At 40.7% G+C, this 12,311-nt stretch overlaps 1 protein-coding gene across 2 annotated transcripts; it reads right to left on the bottom strand.

Moving 5' to 3' along the window:
• Nucleotides 1-1,129: 1,129 nt before the first annotated feature.
• LOC114718388 (non-structural maintenance of chromosomes element 4 homolog A) lies at nucleotides 1,130-3,641 on the bottom strand. Of its 2 annotated transcripts, none has more exons than XM_028903683.1 (7): nucleotides 3,285-3,641; nucleotides 3,105-3,185; nucleotides 2,763-3,015; nucleotides 2,568-2,651; nucleotides 2,077-2,300; nucleotides 1,895-1,986; nucleotides 1,130-1,601 (listed from the first exon to the last, which is right to left on the bottom strand). In XM_028903683.1, the coding sequence occupies exons 1-7, from the start codon at nucleotides 3,490-3,492 to the stop codon at nucleotides 1,347-1,349; spliced, it is 1,197 nt and encodes a 398-aa protein (XP_028759516.1). In that variant the 5' UTR covers nucleotides 3,493-3,641; the 3' UTR covers nucleotides 1,130-1,346. The 2 variants fall into 2 exon arrangements, with proteins under 2 accessions (XP_028759516.1, XP_028759515.1); XM_028903682.1 differs by having other exon boundaries at nucleotides 2,077-2,293; nucleotides 2,561-2,651; nucleotides 3,285-3,639.
• Between the last annotated feature and the right edge of the window lie 8,670 nt (nucleotides 3,642-12,311).

Below are 12,311 nucleotides of genomic sequence, written 5' to 3'. Positions count from 1 at the left end.
TGTTCCTTCTCTTCTCTTCCCTTCCCTTACAAGTCTTTGTTTAGACTTTTTCTTCTTCTATTTTCTGCTTTTTTACAGGTATTAACCTTCTGTATTTTATTTTTCTCCACTATGAATCTAGTTTTTTGCAACATTTCTTCTTCCACCTTCTCTTCTCCTTCTGTGGCATCTCTCCTTTCATTATTTGCTGGGCAAAAAGATTAACTTGATAGCTCGTCAAACCTAATGGTTTGCCTTGTTCAGTCCCGAGCTATGCCGGTTCACCCCGAGTTACTCCGAGTCAGTGTGTTCCGACAAGTTAGCATGTCAACCGGACCAGACAAGTGGCTGGCTCGCTAGTTTTCGAGCCAACCCAGCCGGTCCGGTTCAGTTTTAAATACACTGCTAAATACTCATAACTCTTAGATGACTTATTGACTATATACTTCTAAGAAAAATTCAGACATTATCCCTTAAAAAAGTTATACACAATTATGGCAGTAGTAAATTACAAATTGCCTTACATCAAAATAACAAATTCTCAAGAAGAGCTTTTAAGTCACAAAATATGTTTATAAGCGCCACTCGTTCAATAGTTAAATCTGGGTCACATTATACCCATTTGACAAGGTTGTGTTTTTTTTTCCTTTTCTTTTTCCAAAAAGTTAAAATAACATGTCATACAAAGAAATTTACAAGTGCTACTCTTAAGGTAGTCAATCCTAAGTCATTTTGGTCATTAGCATTTTGTTTGAGCAAAGGGCCAAAGTTTTTAGAATTTCAAAAATTCAAAATCCCTATTAGTGATTGAGAGAGTATTTGAGTAAGATCAAAACTGTAATTTCAAAAGTACTTTTACCGTGTACGAGGTAAATATGCGGAAAAATTTGTCACAACTTACGGAAAAGTACTTCTGAAAAGCACTTATTAGGCTTCCCAAACACCCTCTTATTTTAAGATGCGGTCCCTATTTACGTTTCCCCCATATTCATCCCGTCAATGTCATAATTCAAGCATTTATGCATTATCGTTAATGATAGAAACTTTTCCCACAAAAAAATAAAGCAATGGAAGGGTGCTTACTCTGTCTATGGTTCCAATGACACCATCAAGATCTATACTAAGGAGAATCCATCAAAGAACCATAGACTTATGCTGAAACATGTAAGATATTAAAGCCAGACTCCGAGTAAACGCAATATAACATTACCATCCTCTATGTACATCAACAGAGACCAGAACTGCCAAATGGGTGAATCAGGCCAGCTATCCATGAGTTATGGGTTAAACAAACCAACCCAAGATGCAACAGGCAAATGTGAAATGTGTACAAAATATATGCCTGCACAAAAGAAACTATCTATTGTTTAAGTAAGTTTAAGCCTGCATCTACGAATTGCAGCAGCTCTGGAAGCATTTTCCTCGTTACATTCAGGAGATTCTTCCACCACATCTTCCTGCACAACAAGCCCTCGGTTTCGGGTTAGCTTCCTGATTGGTGTTGTGACCAATGATGGCTGGGAATTGCTCGTGGTAGTCGCTGCCTGACTGGCAATCACTGTGCAGAACTGAGTCCTATGAGGCATTTGCTCCTCTCCCTCAGGCACCATGTCCTTCATTAGCTGAAAACGATTATCGCCAACATATATCAATAAACATCCAATGGGTTCAGTGCGTGTGTGTCTATGAACTCCATTCATAAAATCGATGAAACAAACCTCAGAAAACCTACAACATACATAAATGACGGGATTAAAATTTATCATAATACATACCAGCAAAAGCAATAAGATACTATAATCTTAAATCGATAGCATGCCGCAAAACTCTTGACTAACAATAAATTCATCCCAGTACTAGAGTATATTACTTGATGGCTTGCCGTTTTTAAAGTATGAGTGGTCACTATCCGTACCTTCCAATCTTCAAAATCATATCTGAACACAAAGTGGCTGTAAGAAACTTCTTTAGACATAACCGAGTTGGATGCTGGAGCATTCCTCGGTGCTGGAATGGAAATCATAAACTTAAGTATAAATAGGAAAAGAACAAACAATATAAGCAATATATTGAGTTGTATAGAAGGGAATGTCTTACAGACAAAGTGAGAACCATTCTTATCCGTAGATATTTCAGCACGGCCATCTTTAACTAAAAATGAAAGAGCAAACAGGTTTTCAACTGTCTGCGCAAAGGATTTCCTATTCAACATTAGGCTTTCTAACCGAACATGTTTCTTCTTCCTCAATATCTCAAACATTGTTGCCATATTCTTATCAGTATCAGTTTTTTCCTCCCCTGCTGCATCATCAATCTGTTCAAAACAACAAAATAGAGCAAACGCTAAATACTTGCAAACCATACCATAAAGTTAACATGTTTTAAAAACGTTTGCATTGAAAACAGCGTCAGTAAGTAATCATGCTAAGTGGATAATCTCATCCCAGGGTCCAGTAAACATATTCGACAATACTCTTCATTGATAAAAACGTTCATTTCCCCACTTTAGGTATTGTATATCAGTTTGCCACCATATGCTACATATATATAAGGAAAAATACAGGGCAGAAAGCAAAGGCACCTCTTCCGGCCTAGCCATAGCAATTGTTGGCCTTGTGCGTTTTCTTTGTGCTACCTTCCGTTGCTTCAACTCATTTTCCATCGGACCAAGCCTTTAAAAAAGGCCACCAAAAATAAAACATTAAGAAAAGAGATAAGAGGAGTTAAGACAGACAATTATATTCCGGAAGCCATTCTAACAAAGCAAATTCCTGTATACTCACATGGTGCAAAAGCCATGAACATTCGTGAATGTTGGTGATACTGCCATCCCAACTTCGTTCCAGTTAATTGAGCTGTGGGGACTCTCTTCGCTGCTTAAACCCCCAGTGGATTGTCCAAACTCATTAATAATGCAGCTAACAAACTCAGAAGGTGTGACACCGTCTCTAAGCAGAGACTTCACAGAACCGACCAAAGTGGTAGCCAGGTCAAGAAGGGCCTCAGCATCTGCAACTTGCTCCCTTGGCTTCTGAACTGCAATACCAGTGAATAGATAACAAGAAATTTTAATTTTCCAAATCAGTTAATCAATCAAAGAAAAATGAAAATGCAATGAATTATACCGTGTTCATGTAACTTCTCCACTTCCTCCATGATGTTATTAAACTTGTCCGAATCCGTCTTAACCAAATCATCCCTTTTCTCTGTCACATTTTTTAAACAGATAACAAATTTGCAAATCCAGATTAAGCAAAAGAAACCCAAAAGTAGAAAATGAAAGAGATATGCAAAGCCGCTATTACCATTTATTAAATTCATAAGCACCAAATACTGAGACCGGATCGCCCTCCGACTCGCTGGGTCCTGCTCGTTCTCCTGGCTCGACTCATGACCATCGTCGTCTACTCGAGAATCCCTTAGCCGTTCGGCCCTTACAGCTCGGAGACGATCGGTGCCATTGACTCGGCTACTACTGGCTGTTTCGCGTTCACGTTTTGGGAAGTTTCTCATGTTTAATCAGTCCAAGAGATCGACGAGGCAATTCGAGAAACCCTAATTTCAGAAGCCAAGTATCGAATGGTTGAGGAGTAGCAGGAATTCGGGAGATACTCAGATCAGTTGATTTGAAATGGCGTCCCTCCCACGTTTCAAATTTAGGGGCAAGTATATAAATCGAAATTAAAAAAAAAAAAAAACGATCATGCCGTAATCGAGCGCTCTAGAATCCAAAATTTAAAGTCCCCTCCCTCCAAAAAAAAAAAAAACTTAAAATTCCCCCCAAATAAAAAAGCTAAAACGAAATTTAAACGAGAGCTCTCGAACCTAATTAGAAGTTGAAAGTTCCCGCTTTTTTCCCCACAAAAAAATTTCTTCCTGCCATTATTTTTGTTGAACTATGAATGGTGAATTGTATTGGGAAATTTCATCATTTGGGCCATTAACTGAAAGCCATTTCATTTAAGTAATTTCTCACGCATGAGAATGAAATTCTCACATTGTCTCAGAGTTTGGCATGACTTCATAAAAAAACTTACAATTTCGCGTAAGGATTCAAGAATGGTAAATGGCGTTGGGAAATTCCACCATTTGGTTCATGAACTGAATACCATTTCATTTCAGTGATTTCTCATGCATGGGAATGAAATTCTCACATTGCCTCAGAATTTGGTGTGGCGTCACAAAAAAAAAAGATTTCATGTACGGATTCTAGAAAGGCGAATGGCGTTGGGAAATTCTACCATTTGCTCCTTGAATTGAAGCCAATTTCCTTTCAGTGAATTCTTGCATTTGCAAATGAAATTCTTATATTGTCTCATAATTCAACTTGGCTTCACAAAAAAGCTCATGATTTTGCGTAAGGATCCTAGAATAGTGAATGGCGTTGGGAAATTCTACTATTTGGGCCATGAACTAAAAGTCATATCGTTTTAGCTATTTCTTGCGTATGAGGGTGAAATTATCATATTGCCTCAAAATTCGACGCGGCTTCACAAAGAAACTCAATATTTTGCGTGAGGATTCTAGAATGGCAAATGGCGTTGGGAAATTCCACCATTTGCCGCTTGAACAATTTCATTTCAATGAATTCACGTATTTGCGAATGAAATTCTCATGTTATCTCGGAATTTAGCGTGGCTTTACAAAAATACTAACGATTTCACGTAAGGATTTGAGAATAGAGAATGGTGTTGGGAAATTCTACCATTTGGGCCATGAACTGAAAGCCATATATTTCCGTAACATCCCAAATTTTGGCTCATAGATACAAGTAATAGTATAAGGAAAGGATGATTACTAAGTCTAATGCAACGAAAGTCCCGGAGATCCCTCAAAAGGAAAAAGAGATTTTCCAAGGACAAATATGTAAAACAATAGTGTTTGGGGATTAAAAATGACGAACTCGAAATAATCAAGGGCCAGAGGTTATGCCAGAAACTTGCAAGAGATGGTTCCAAAGGTTAGGCCTAAGGAGGGACCAAATTGCAAAGAAAAGATTCCTAGGCCAAGTAGGGACCTAATTGTAAATAATAAAAGTTCTAGTAAGCCAATGCTCAGAGTTAGCAACAAGACCCAAATGACTTAGAAAAATTTCAAAAAATTGAGAATAGGATCGCAGAGCCGATATAAGGCTAGAAATGATGAAAATGCCCTGAAGTCATTCCAGGGCTTTGGACAATTTGAGATAGTAACTTAAATTGAATTATTTAAACTATGAGATGGCCTCAAATAATTAAGAAAAACTGGGGAACAGTAGTTGAGGAATTTACATAGATTGTAAAATTAATTCCGTCCCAAGAAGCTAACAAGGTTAGCTTTAATTAAATTTAAAGCCTATTTATACTCTATCCGGGGAAAGTTAAAATAGCTGTCTAGAGTTTGACTTTTGACCTGAGAAAAATTAGAGGAATTTTCCGTGATGAAAGGGAAAGAATGAAACCTAGAGACAGATCAACCGAGTTACGAGTCGATAGAAAGAATTCGGAAAAGGCAACCCTTAAGTATTATCTAATAATATTTCTAGGAAAAGGAGAAAGAAAATATCTAAAGACTATCATGATAGCGTTAAATCAGCATGCTGAGTTACCAAATGCATTATGACACCTACGAGTCATCATGCTGAGTTAGCAGAAGATATTTATAGACAACATAAAAATCAGAACGCAGTACGGGAATATTTTAGACAATCCTTTGTCTACCCGGTATAGTAAAATCTCTACTGCGTGACTTAGTAAGGTTAAGTAGCCTGTCAGTAGAGCTAATTGTTTTCATCTATGCTCCTCTAAGATGACACCATATATGTACTTAATTAAGATGAGAAAATGGTGCCAGAACATGTCTCTGTGGTACCGGGTCAGTCAGGACTCAAAAAAAATACCCGATACGGTGCAGAATGGCAAAATAGGTAGAGGAATACCTAAGGGATATATTTTACACGAATTTTATATTAATTTCCTCCCTATTTTAATGCCAAAATGATGAAGGAATGTGAAAGAGACAAGTGTATGGTTAGATGGGAAAAGAAGGTATTACGTGTACGGTTGAATGCAAGACATGTGTATGGTCGGATGCAAGACAAGTGCACGGTTGGATTAAAGACATGTGGCTTGATGATGTAAGCAAGATGTCATCAAGATGAGTTAAGCATAATGTCATAGGACACATGTCATCACAAAATAAAAGAAGAAAATGGACGGTCCAGATCAAGCCACATATTTTTAAGATCAACGGCCGAGATTCAGTCTTGTTTTCTATAAATACCCCTCCCCTTCCTATCATTTCGTCCAAGCACAAGGAACCCATGGGAAAGCTCTTGCAAAATGGTTTCTAGAGAGAGAAAGAAGAGGGAGAAAGAAAGGCCAAGTGGTCCCAAACCAGATCAAGCTCTAAAACAAGGTATGTGTGTTGTTTTTGATGTAATTTTCACTACCTTTGTTGTTGTTGAGCTTGGTTATGGATTTTAATGGTTTTTGGGAGTTTGAAATTCTAAGGGGGCATGCTGCACGAAATTGATAATGTTAGGCAAAGATGAAATAGATGTTAGAAACATGTTTAAAGGCTTGGAAACAACGAGAATCAAGTGGTTCTGTGTTGATTTTGCAAGAAATCCAACTTTCCCCTAGTTTGTGATTCTATTCGGCCTTGACTGTTCTGAATGGTTAGGATTTGATTTTAATTTTTTTTAGCTTGGAAATAGATCCTACATGCAAAATTATGTGAGAATAGTATGTGGAAATAATTATAAGAAGGTTGGAATTGAAACTCAAAAGTTAGAGTTGAAGTATGTTCAAGAAAGAACCAAGTAGAGATAAGTTGATAACTTAATTCTAATAATTGTTTTACATAATGTATTGATGTGTTTAGGACCTTGGAACATCCAAGAAGATGTTTAATGGTGTTGACCGAAAATCCATAGGGTTGGAAAGACAAGGGAATCAAAGGAAAAACAAGAGGAAAGCTATGTTACAAGGTAATAAACTTACCTATATTGTGTGCTTGATATGGATGCTTGCATGATGTGATTGTGTTGACATGATGTGACTAAGCTATGATAAAATGTTTGCAAAGTTATGTTTGCAAGTTTATGTTATGCTTTGCCTTGGTAATATATTATGAAAGCATGAAAGGCTTTAGCTTACTTTCCATGGTGTTCACATGTTAATGTTTGGGACATTATAACATGTCATGCATTTGCATTATGTCTTGCATGCTTATGGGTAGTGTTTGCAACTGAGATTCTCTCGAATCTCACCCCTCCCTAACCGACCATTTAGGTCAATCAATGGTGGACAATAATGGCATGAGAGGCAAGGAGAAGAAAGTGGAGAATTATTGACATTAATAAATGATATTATTATTCAATGTGTAATTCTCCTATTGTATAATTTATGTTATGGATGCCAATGATGCCATGTATTTAATTACAATGTTTATGGGATGAATATAAATGTATGAGGATGATTGGGAAAGCATAAACCCAATTTATGTATGCCAAAGAAACAGAAAGAATTAAAGTAAAAAGAGCTTGAGAGATAAAACGTAGGTCATGAAGCAGTGAGTTTGTAACTCCAGTTTGACCTATCAAATGAATGAGCTAAGCCACAAAATTTGGCAGATTCATAGTACACATCCCAAGCTTTGAAATAGAGGTAGATTGCCTCAATAGGATATGTACACAAGAAGATACAAATTTTCAAAGTTGAGGCACAGAATCTGAAAGTTCCACATTTTACTAAATGAACAGTAATTTTATTGATTAATCTGTACGGCACGGCTCTGATACCACTGAAGGGTATTGAAAAATGCGCAACGGAAAATAAATTTAAAAATTTCAATCCCTTGCCCGGATCTACCGATCGTGGTTAAGTCAAGTAGTAAGAAGAATTACCTTCGATGTTCGATTTCTTGGTGGCTCGGTGATTCTGCTGTTCAGGATGCCTCTGCTCGCCTCCTTTATCGCTCGAAGTCGACAACTTCGGTCGGCTTCCTCTACCGGTATCCACACGAACAGCTCTCCAGTCACGAACGACGTGCTAGCGCCTCTTTGTCCGTCTAGGGTTTTTCAAAGAATCCGTCCTCCTCTCTCTATTTTTGGGCGTCTCTTATCTACAAGCTTTCGCCCTCTCACACACAAAACCCTAGCTCCTAATATCAAATATATAGGATGCTATAGGTATTATGAATGATATTTAATTTCGAAATTAATCCTAAATTAATTCCGAAATTAATGCAATATCAAATATTGCCTAATCAGATAAGAGAACAATTAAATAAATACGGTTTATATTAAATCCGTCTCACAGATTTAATTCACCTATTTATTTAATTCAAAATAAAGATATGACGAAATTAATTTACATAGATCTAATTTATCCTTATAAATTAAATCTAATAATTAATATCTCTTATATTTATATAATATGTATATATATATACGAATTTATATATATATACACACGTCCACCGTATATTATTCATTGAATTTGGACATATCTTAGATTCAATGAATCTGGACATCATAACTCGTGTTGGGCTATTTTGTGTGCGACCCTGTAGGCCCATATGAAGTTGGCAGTGGGCCATTAACTATAATGACTCACAAGTCGTAAGCGGTCTCTGGCAAGACATCACGACTACCCAAATCATATGAGGATCGTTGAACGATGTAACCTTTCATACAACCATATCACGTCCCTTTTGTCACACGACATTTTGGTCATGGATGAGGCATGGAGAACGTCATCCTCCTATTCATGACCGTTACTTTCTCGATCCCTGAGTAGTCTGAGTATAGAAACGGAACTACCTTTCCATTATAGTATGACTATACATTTCTCAGACTCACTTATCGAGGGGCCCAGTAATATCTCTTTAAGAATGTGAGGGACAAATTCCATCTTGACCATTCACATTCCTCCGCATGAAAAACCACTGAGCCTGAACATAGTCTTTATGATCACTCGGTCAAAAGTGACTTTTAACTAGGTCAAAGCTGAGCGTTTCTCATGTAGGAATCCATGATGATCTCAGGTCAAAGGGCACAGTGACATGGTTTGTATATGAGAGAAGCTTATGACTTAACCCATGCAGCTCTCTCATGGCGGGTCGGTCCAACACCTTGTACTCTTACATGTGCCTATGACTTTAATTTATATCTCTATATATCTTCAAAGTCATATTGGTCTTATTTCATCTCTCCTCCCACATAGATGACCGACCAGGGACATTTAGGATAAACCATGAGTTATCCAAGGAAAGTCATCACAGTAAACATGCAAATAATATGATAACATAATTAATAAATTCATAAATGAACAATGTTCATAACACAATGATTGGCCCCTAGGGCACAATTTCCAACACTAGGTACGGTACTTGTATGGTTTGGCACGCTTGACAAGGTCCGGGCAAGTATTGCGAGGCTTAGGCAAGGTCCGGGCACGGTTTGGCAAGGTTTGGCAAGTCCTAGTATGGTTTGGCAAGGTTTTGGGACATCCTGGCACATCTTGGCACGTCCAGGACTGGTCTAGGACTAGTCCAGGACTGTTCTAGCACAGTCCACAAATTTCACTCCCGTACCAAAATTAAATCTACTCGTTACATTTGAGTCCTAATGGTTTTATTCACTCCTACTTGACCCCCTAAATGTTAAGGGGTGCCGCCGCCCGTGGTGGCTCGTGGAGCACGCACTTTGTGAAACACTAAAAAATTTCAAAAATATTCTATGGTTGTCAAAAAATTATGAAACTTTGCAGGAAGCATCCTTATATGATGCTAAGGAATGCTGCAAAAAATGGCATGAAAATATGATCTCTAGGTCCCTCAAAGGGAGGTTGTCATCTCACGAAAAAGTATGTTTGTTCGTGGCACATGGGAAAAGGCTCATTTTGCATATATAGGGGGCACCCCCAACCCCCTCCCCATGGCCTTGCTCACACCACCACATGTATGCCTCTCCCAATAGACAAGATCAAGGTGTGAGCAAGTCCATGGGGTGTCCCTCCCCATAACGTCGACTACCCCCACGGCGGTAGAGACGGCGACGGCGGCCGCGGCGGCGGCCGCCTGCGAGATTTTCCGGTGACCCTTAAAATGTGTGGAATTTTAAATGGGATGGATAGATGAGCATACCTAGGGGTTCTTGGACCTTCCTTGCACGATATTCCCATCGAAACTTGAGCGGAAAGGCATCCGTTGGAGCATTTTCTTTGCGGTTGCTGAGTAAGCAAAGGCTAGGTTGACCTATCGTGTTTGTGACACACTCAAAACCTCTTTTGGTAGCCTTCGGATGGTAGGTTCCCCCATTCCCCCATTTGAAATCTCATTCATTGCCCCTCATGCGTAGGATTCCCGCCTTGCGATGATGGCGGACAAGCAACCCTATCGATGTAGCCTTCGGATGTAGCCTTTTGTTGCTTGGCCAAGTTAAGCACGGTTGGAATCCTCCGCATGAGGTTCGTACATGCTGGTTTGGGGTGAAAGTCATTGATCCAGAAAATCTAGGCCCTGGAAGTGTGTGGGATTGCAAAGGGGATGGATGGTGGCGCGTACTAAGGATTCATGGACCTCCCCAACATTTGTTTCCCGTCGAAACCTAAGCAGAAAGGCATCCTCAGGGTTACTCAGTAAGCGAAGGCTAGGTTTGGCAACCTCGGACAGGGTTCGGGCAAGTTTAGGCACAGTTTGGCAAGCTCGGACAAGGTCCGGGCAAGTGTTGGCATGCGTGGGCAAGGTGCTTGTACGGTTTGGCAAGCTCGGACAAGGTTCAGGCAAGCGTTGGCATGAGTAGGCAAGGTGCTTGTATGGTTTGGCAAGCTCGGACATGGTCCGGGTAAGTGTTGGCATGGGTGGGCAAGGTGCTTGTACGGTTTGGCAAGCTCGGACATGGTCCGGGTAAGTGTTGGCATGGGTGGGCAAGGTGCTTGTACTGTTTGGCAAGCTCTGACATGGTCCGGGCAAGTGTTGGCATGCGTGGGCAAGGTGCTTGTACAGTTTGGCAAGCTTGGACAAGGTTCGGGCAAGTGTTGGCGAGGTCCGGGCAAGGTGCTTGTACGGTTTGGCAAGCTCAGACAAGGTCCGGGCAAGTGTTGGCATGCGTGGGCAAGGTGCTTATACGGTTTGGCAAGCTTGGACAAGGTCCGAGCAAGGTACTTGTATGGTTTGGCAAGCTTGGGTAAGGTCCGGGTAAGTGTTGGGAGGCTTGGGCAAGGTCTGGGCACAGTTTGGCAAGGTTTGGGCAAGTCCTGGCATGGTTTGGCAAGGTTCTGGAACGTCCAGGCATGTCCAGGATGGGTCCAGGCACGTCCTGGCACGTCCAGGACTGCCCTGGCACGTCCCAGGACTGTTCCAGGACCAGTTTAGGACTGTTCCAACACAGTCCAAAAATTTCACTCCCGTACCAAAATTAAATCCACTCGTTACATTTGAGTCCTAATGGTTTTATTCACTCCTACTTGACCCCCCTAAATGTTAGGGGGTGCCGCCGCCGGTGCCGCCGCTTGTGGTGGCTCGTGGAGCGCGCACTTTGTGAAACACTGAAAAATTTTAAAAATATTCTATGGTTGTCAAAAAATTATGAAACTTTGCAGGAAGCATCCTTATATGATGCCAAGGAATGCTGCAAAAAATTGCGCAAAAATACGATCTTTAGGTCCCTCAAACGGAGGTTGTCATCTCACGAAAAAGTTTGTCTGTTCGTGGCACATGGGAAAAGGCTCATTTTGCATATATAGGGGGGCACCCCCAACCCCCCTCCCCATGGCCTTGCTCACACCACCACATGTATGCCTCTCCCAATAGACAAGATCAAGGTGTGAGCAAGTCCATGGGGTGTCCCTCCCCATAACGTCGACCACCCCCACGGTGGTGGTGGCGGCAGCGGCGGCCACCGGTGAGATTTTCCAGTGACTTTTCTGACGACCCTTAAAATGTGTGGAATTTCAAATGGGATGGATGGATGAGCATATCTAGGGGTTGTTGGGCCTTCCTTGCACGCTATTCTTGTCGAAACTCGAGCGGAAAGGCATCCGTTGGGGCGTTTTCCTCGCGGTTGCTTCGTAAGCGAGGGCTAGGTTGGACTATCGTGTTTGTGAGGCACTCAAAACCTCTTTTGGTAGCCTTCGGATGGTACGTTCCCCCATCCCCCTATTTGAAATCCCATTCATTGCCCCTCATGCGTAGGATTCCCGCCCTGCGACGATGGCGGACAAGCAACCCAATCGATGTAGCCTTCGGATGTAGCCTTTTATTGCTTGGCCAAGCTTGAGCACGGTTGGAATGCTCCGCATGAGGTGCGTACACGCCGGTTTGGGGTGAAAGTCATTGATCCGGAA

This window comes from Neltuma alba, unplaced genomic scaffold (assembly GCF_004799145.2).
Source record: "Neltuma alba isolate B1F8T4 unplaced genomic scaffold, ASM479914v2 tig00011845_pilon, whole genome shotgun sequence".
NCBI classification, from domain to species: domain Eukaryota; kingdom Viridiplantae; phylum Streptophyta; class Magnoliopsida; order Fabales; family Fabaceae; genus Neltuma; species Neltuma alba.
The sequence above is the reverse complement of the archived record's forward strand: the minus strand, read 5'-3'. Positions and strand labels throughout refer to the sequence as shown.

Excerpts from the sequence above, each read along its gene's own strand:
- LOC114718388 (XM_028903683.1), bottom strand. The coding sequence starts at position 3,492 with ATGAGAAACTTCCCAAAACGTGAACGCGAAACAGCCAGTAGTAGCCGA. Across the intron at positions 3,016-3,104 it reads GGAGAAGTTACATGAACACG|TTCAGAAGCCAAGGGAGCAA; the intron begins GTATAATTCATT and ends CTGGTATTGCAG. Across the intron at positions 2,301-2,567 it reads ACAATTGCTATGGCTAGGCC|TGAACAGATTGATGATGCAG; the intron begins GGAAGAGGTGCC and ends ATTTTGTTGTTT.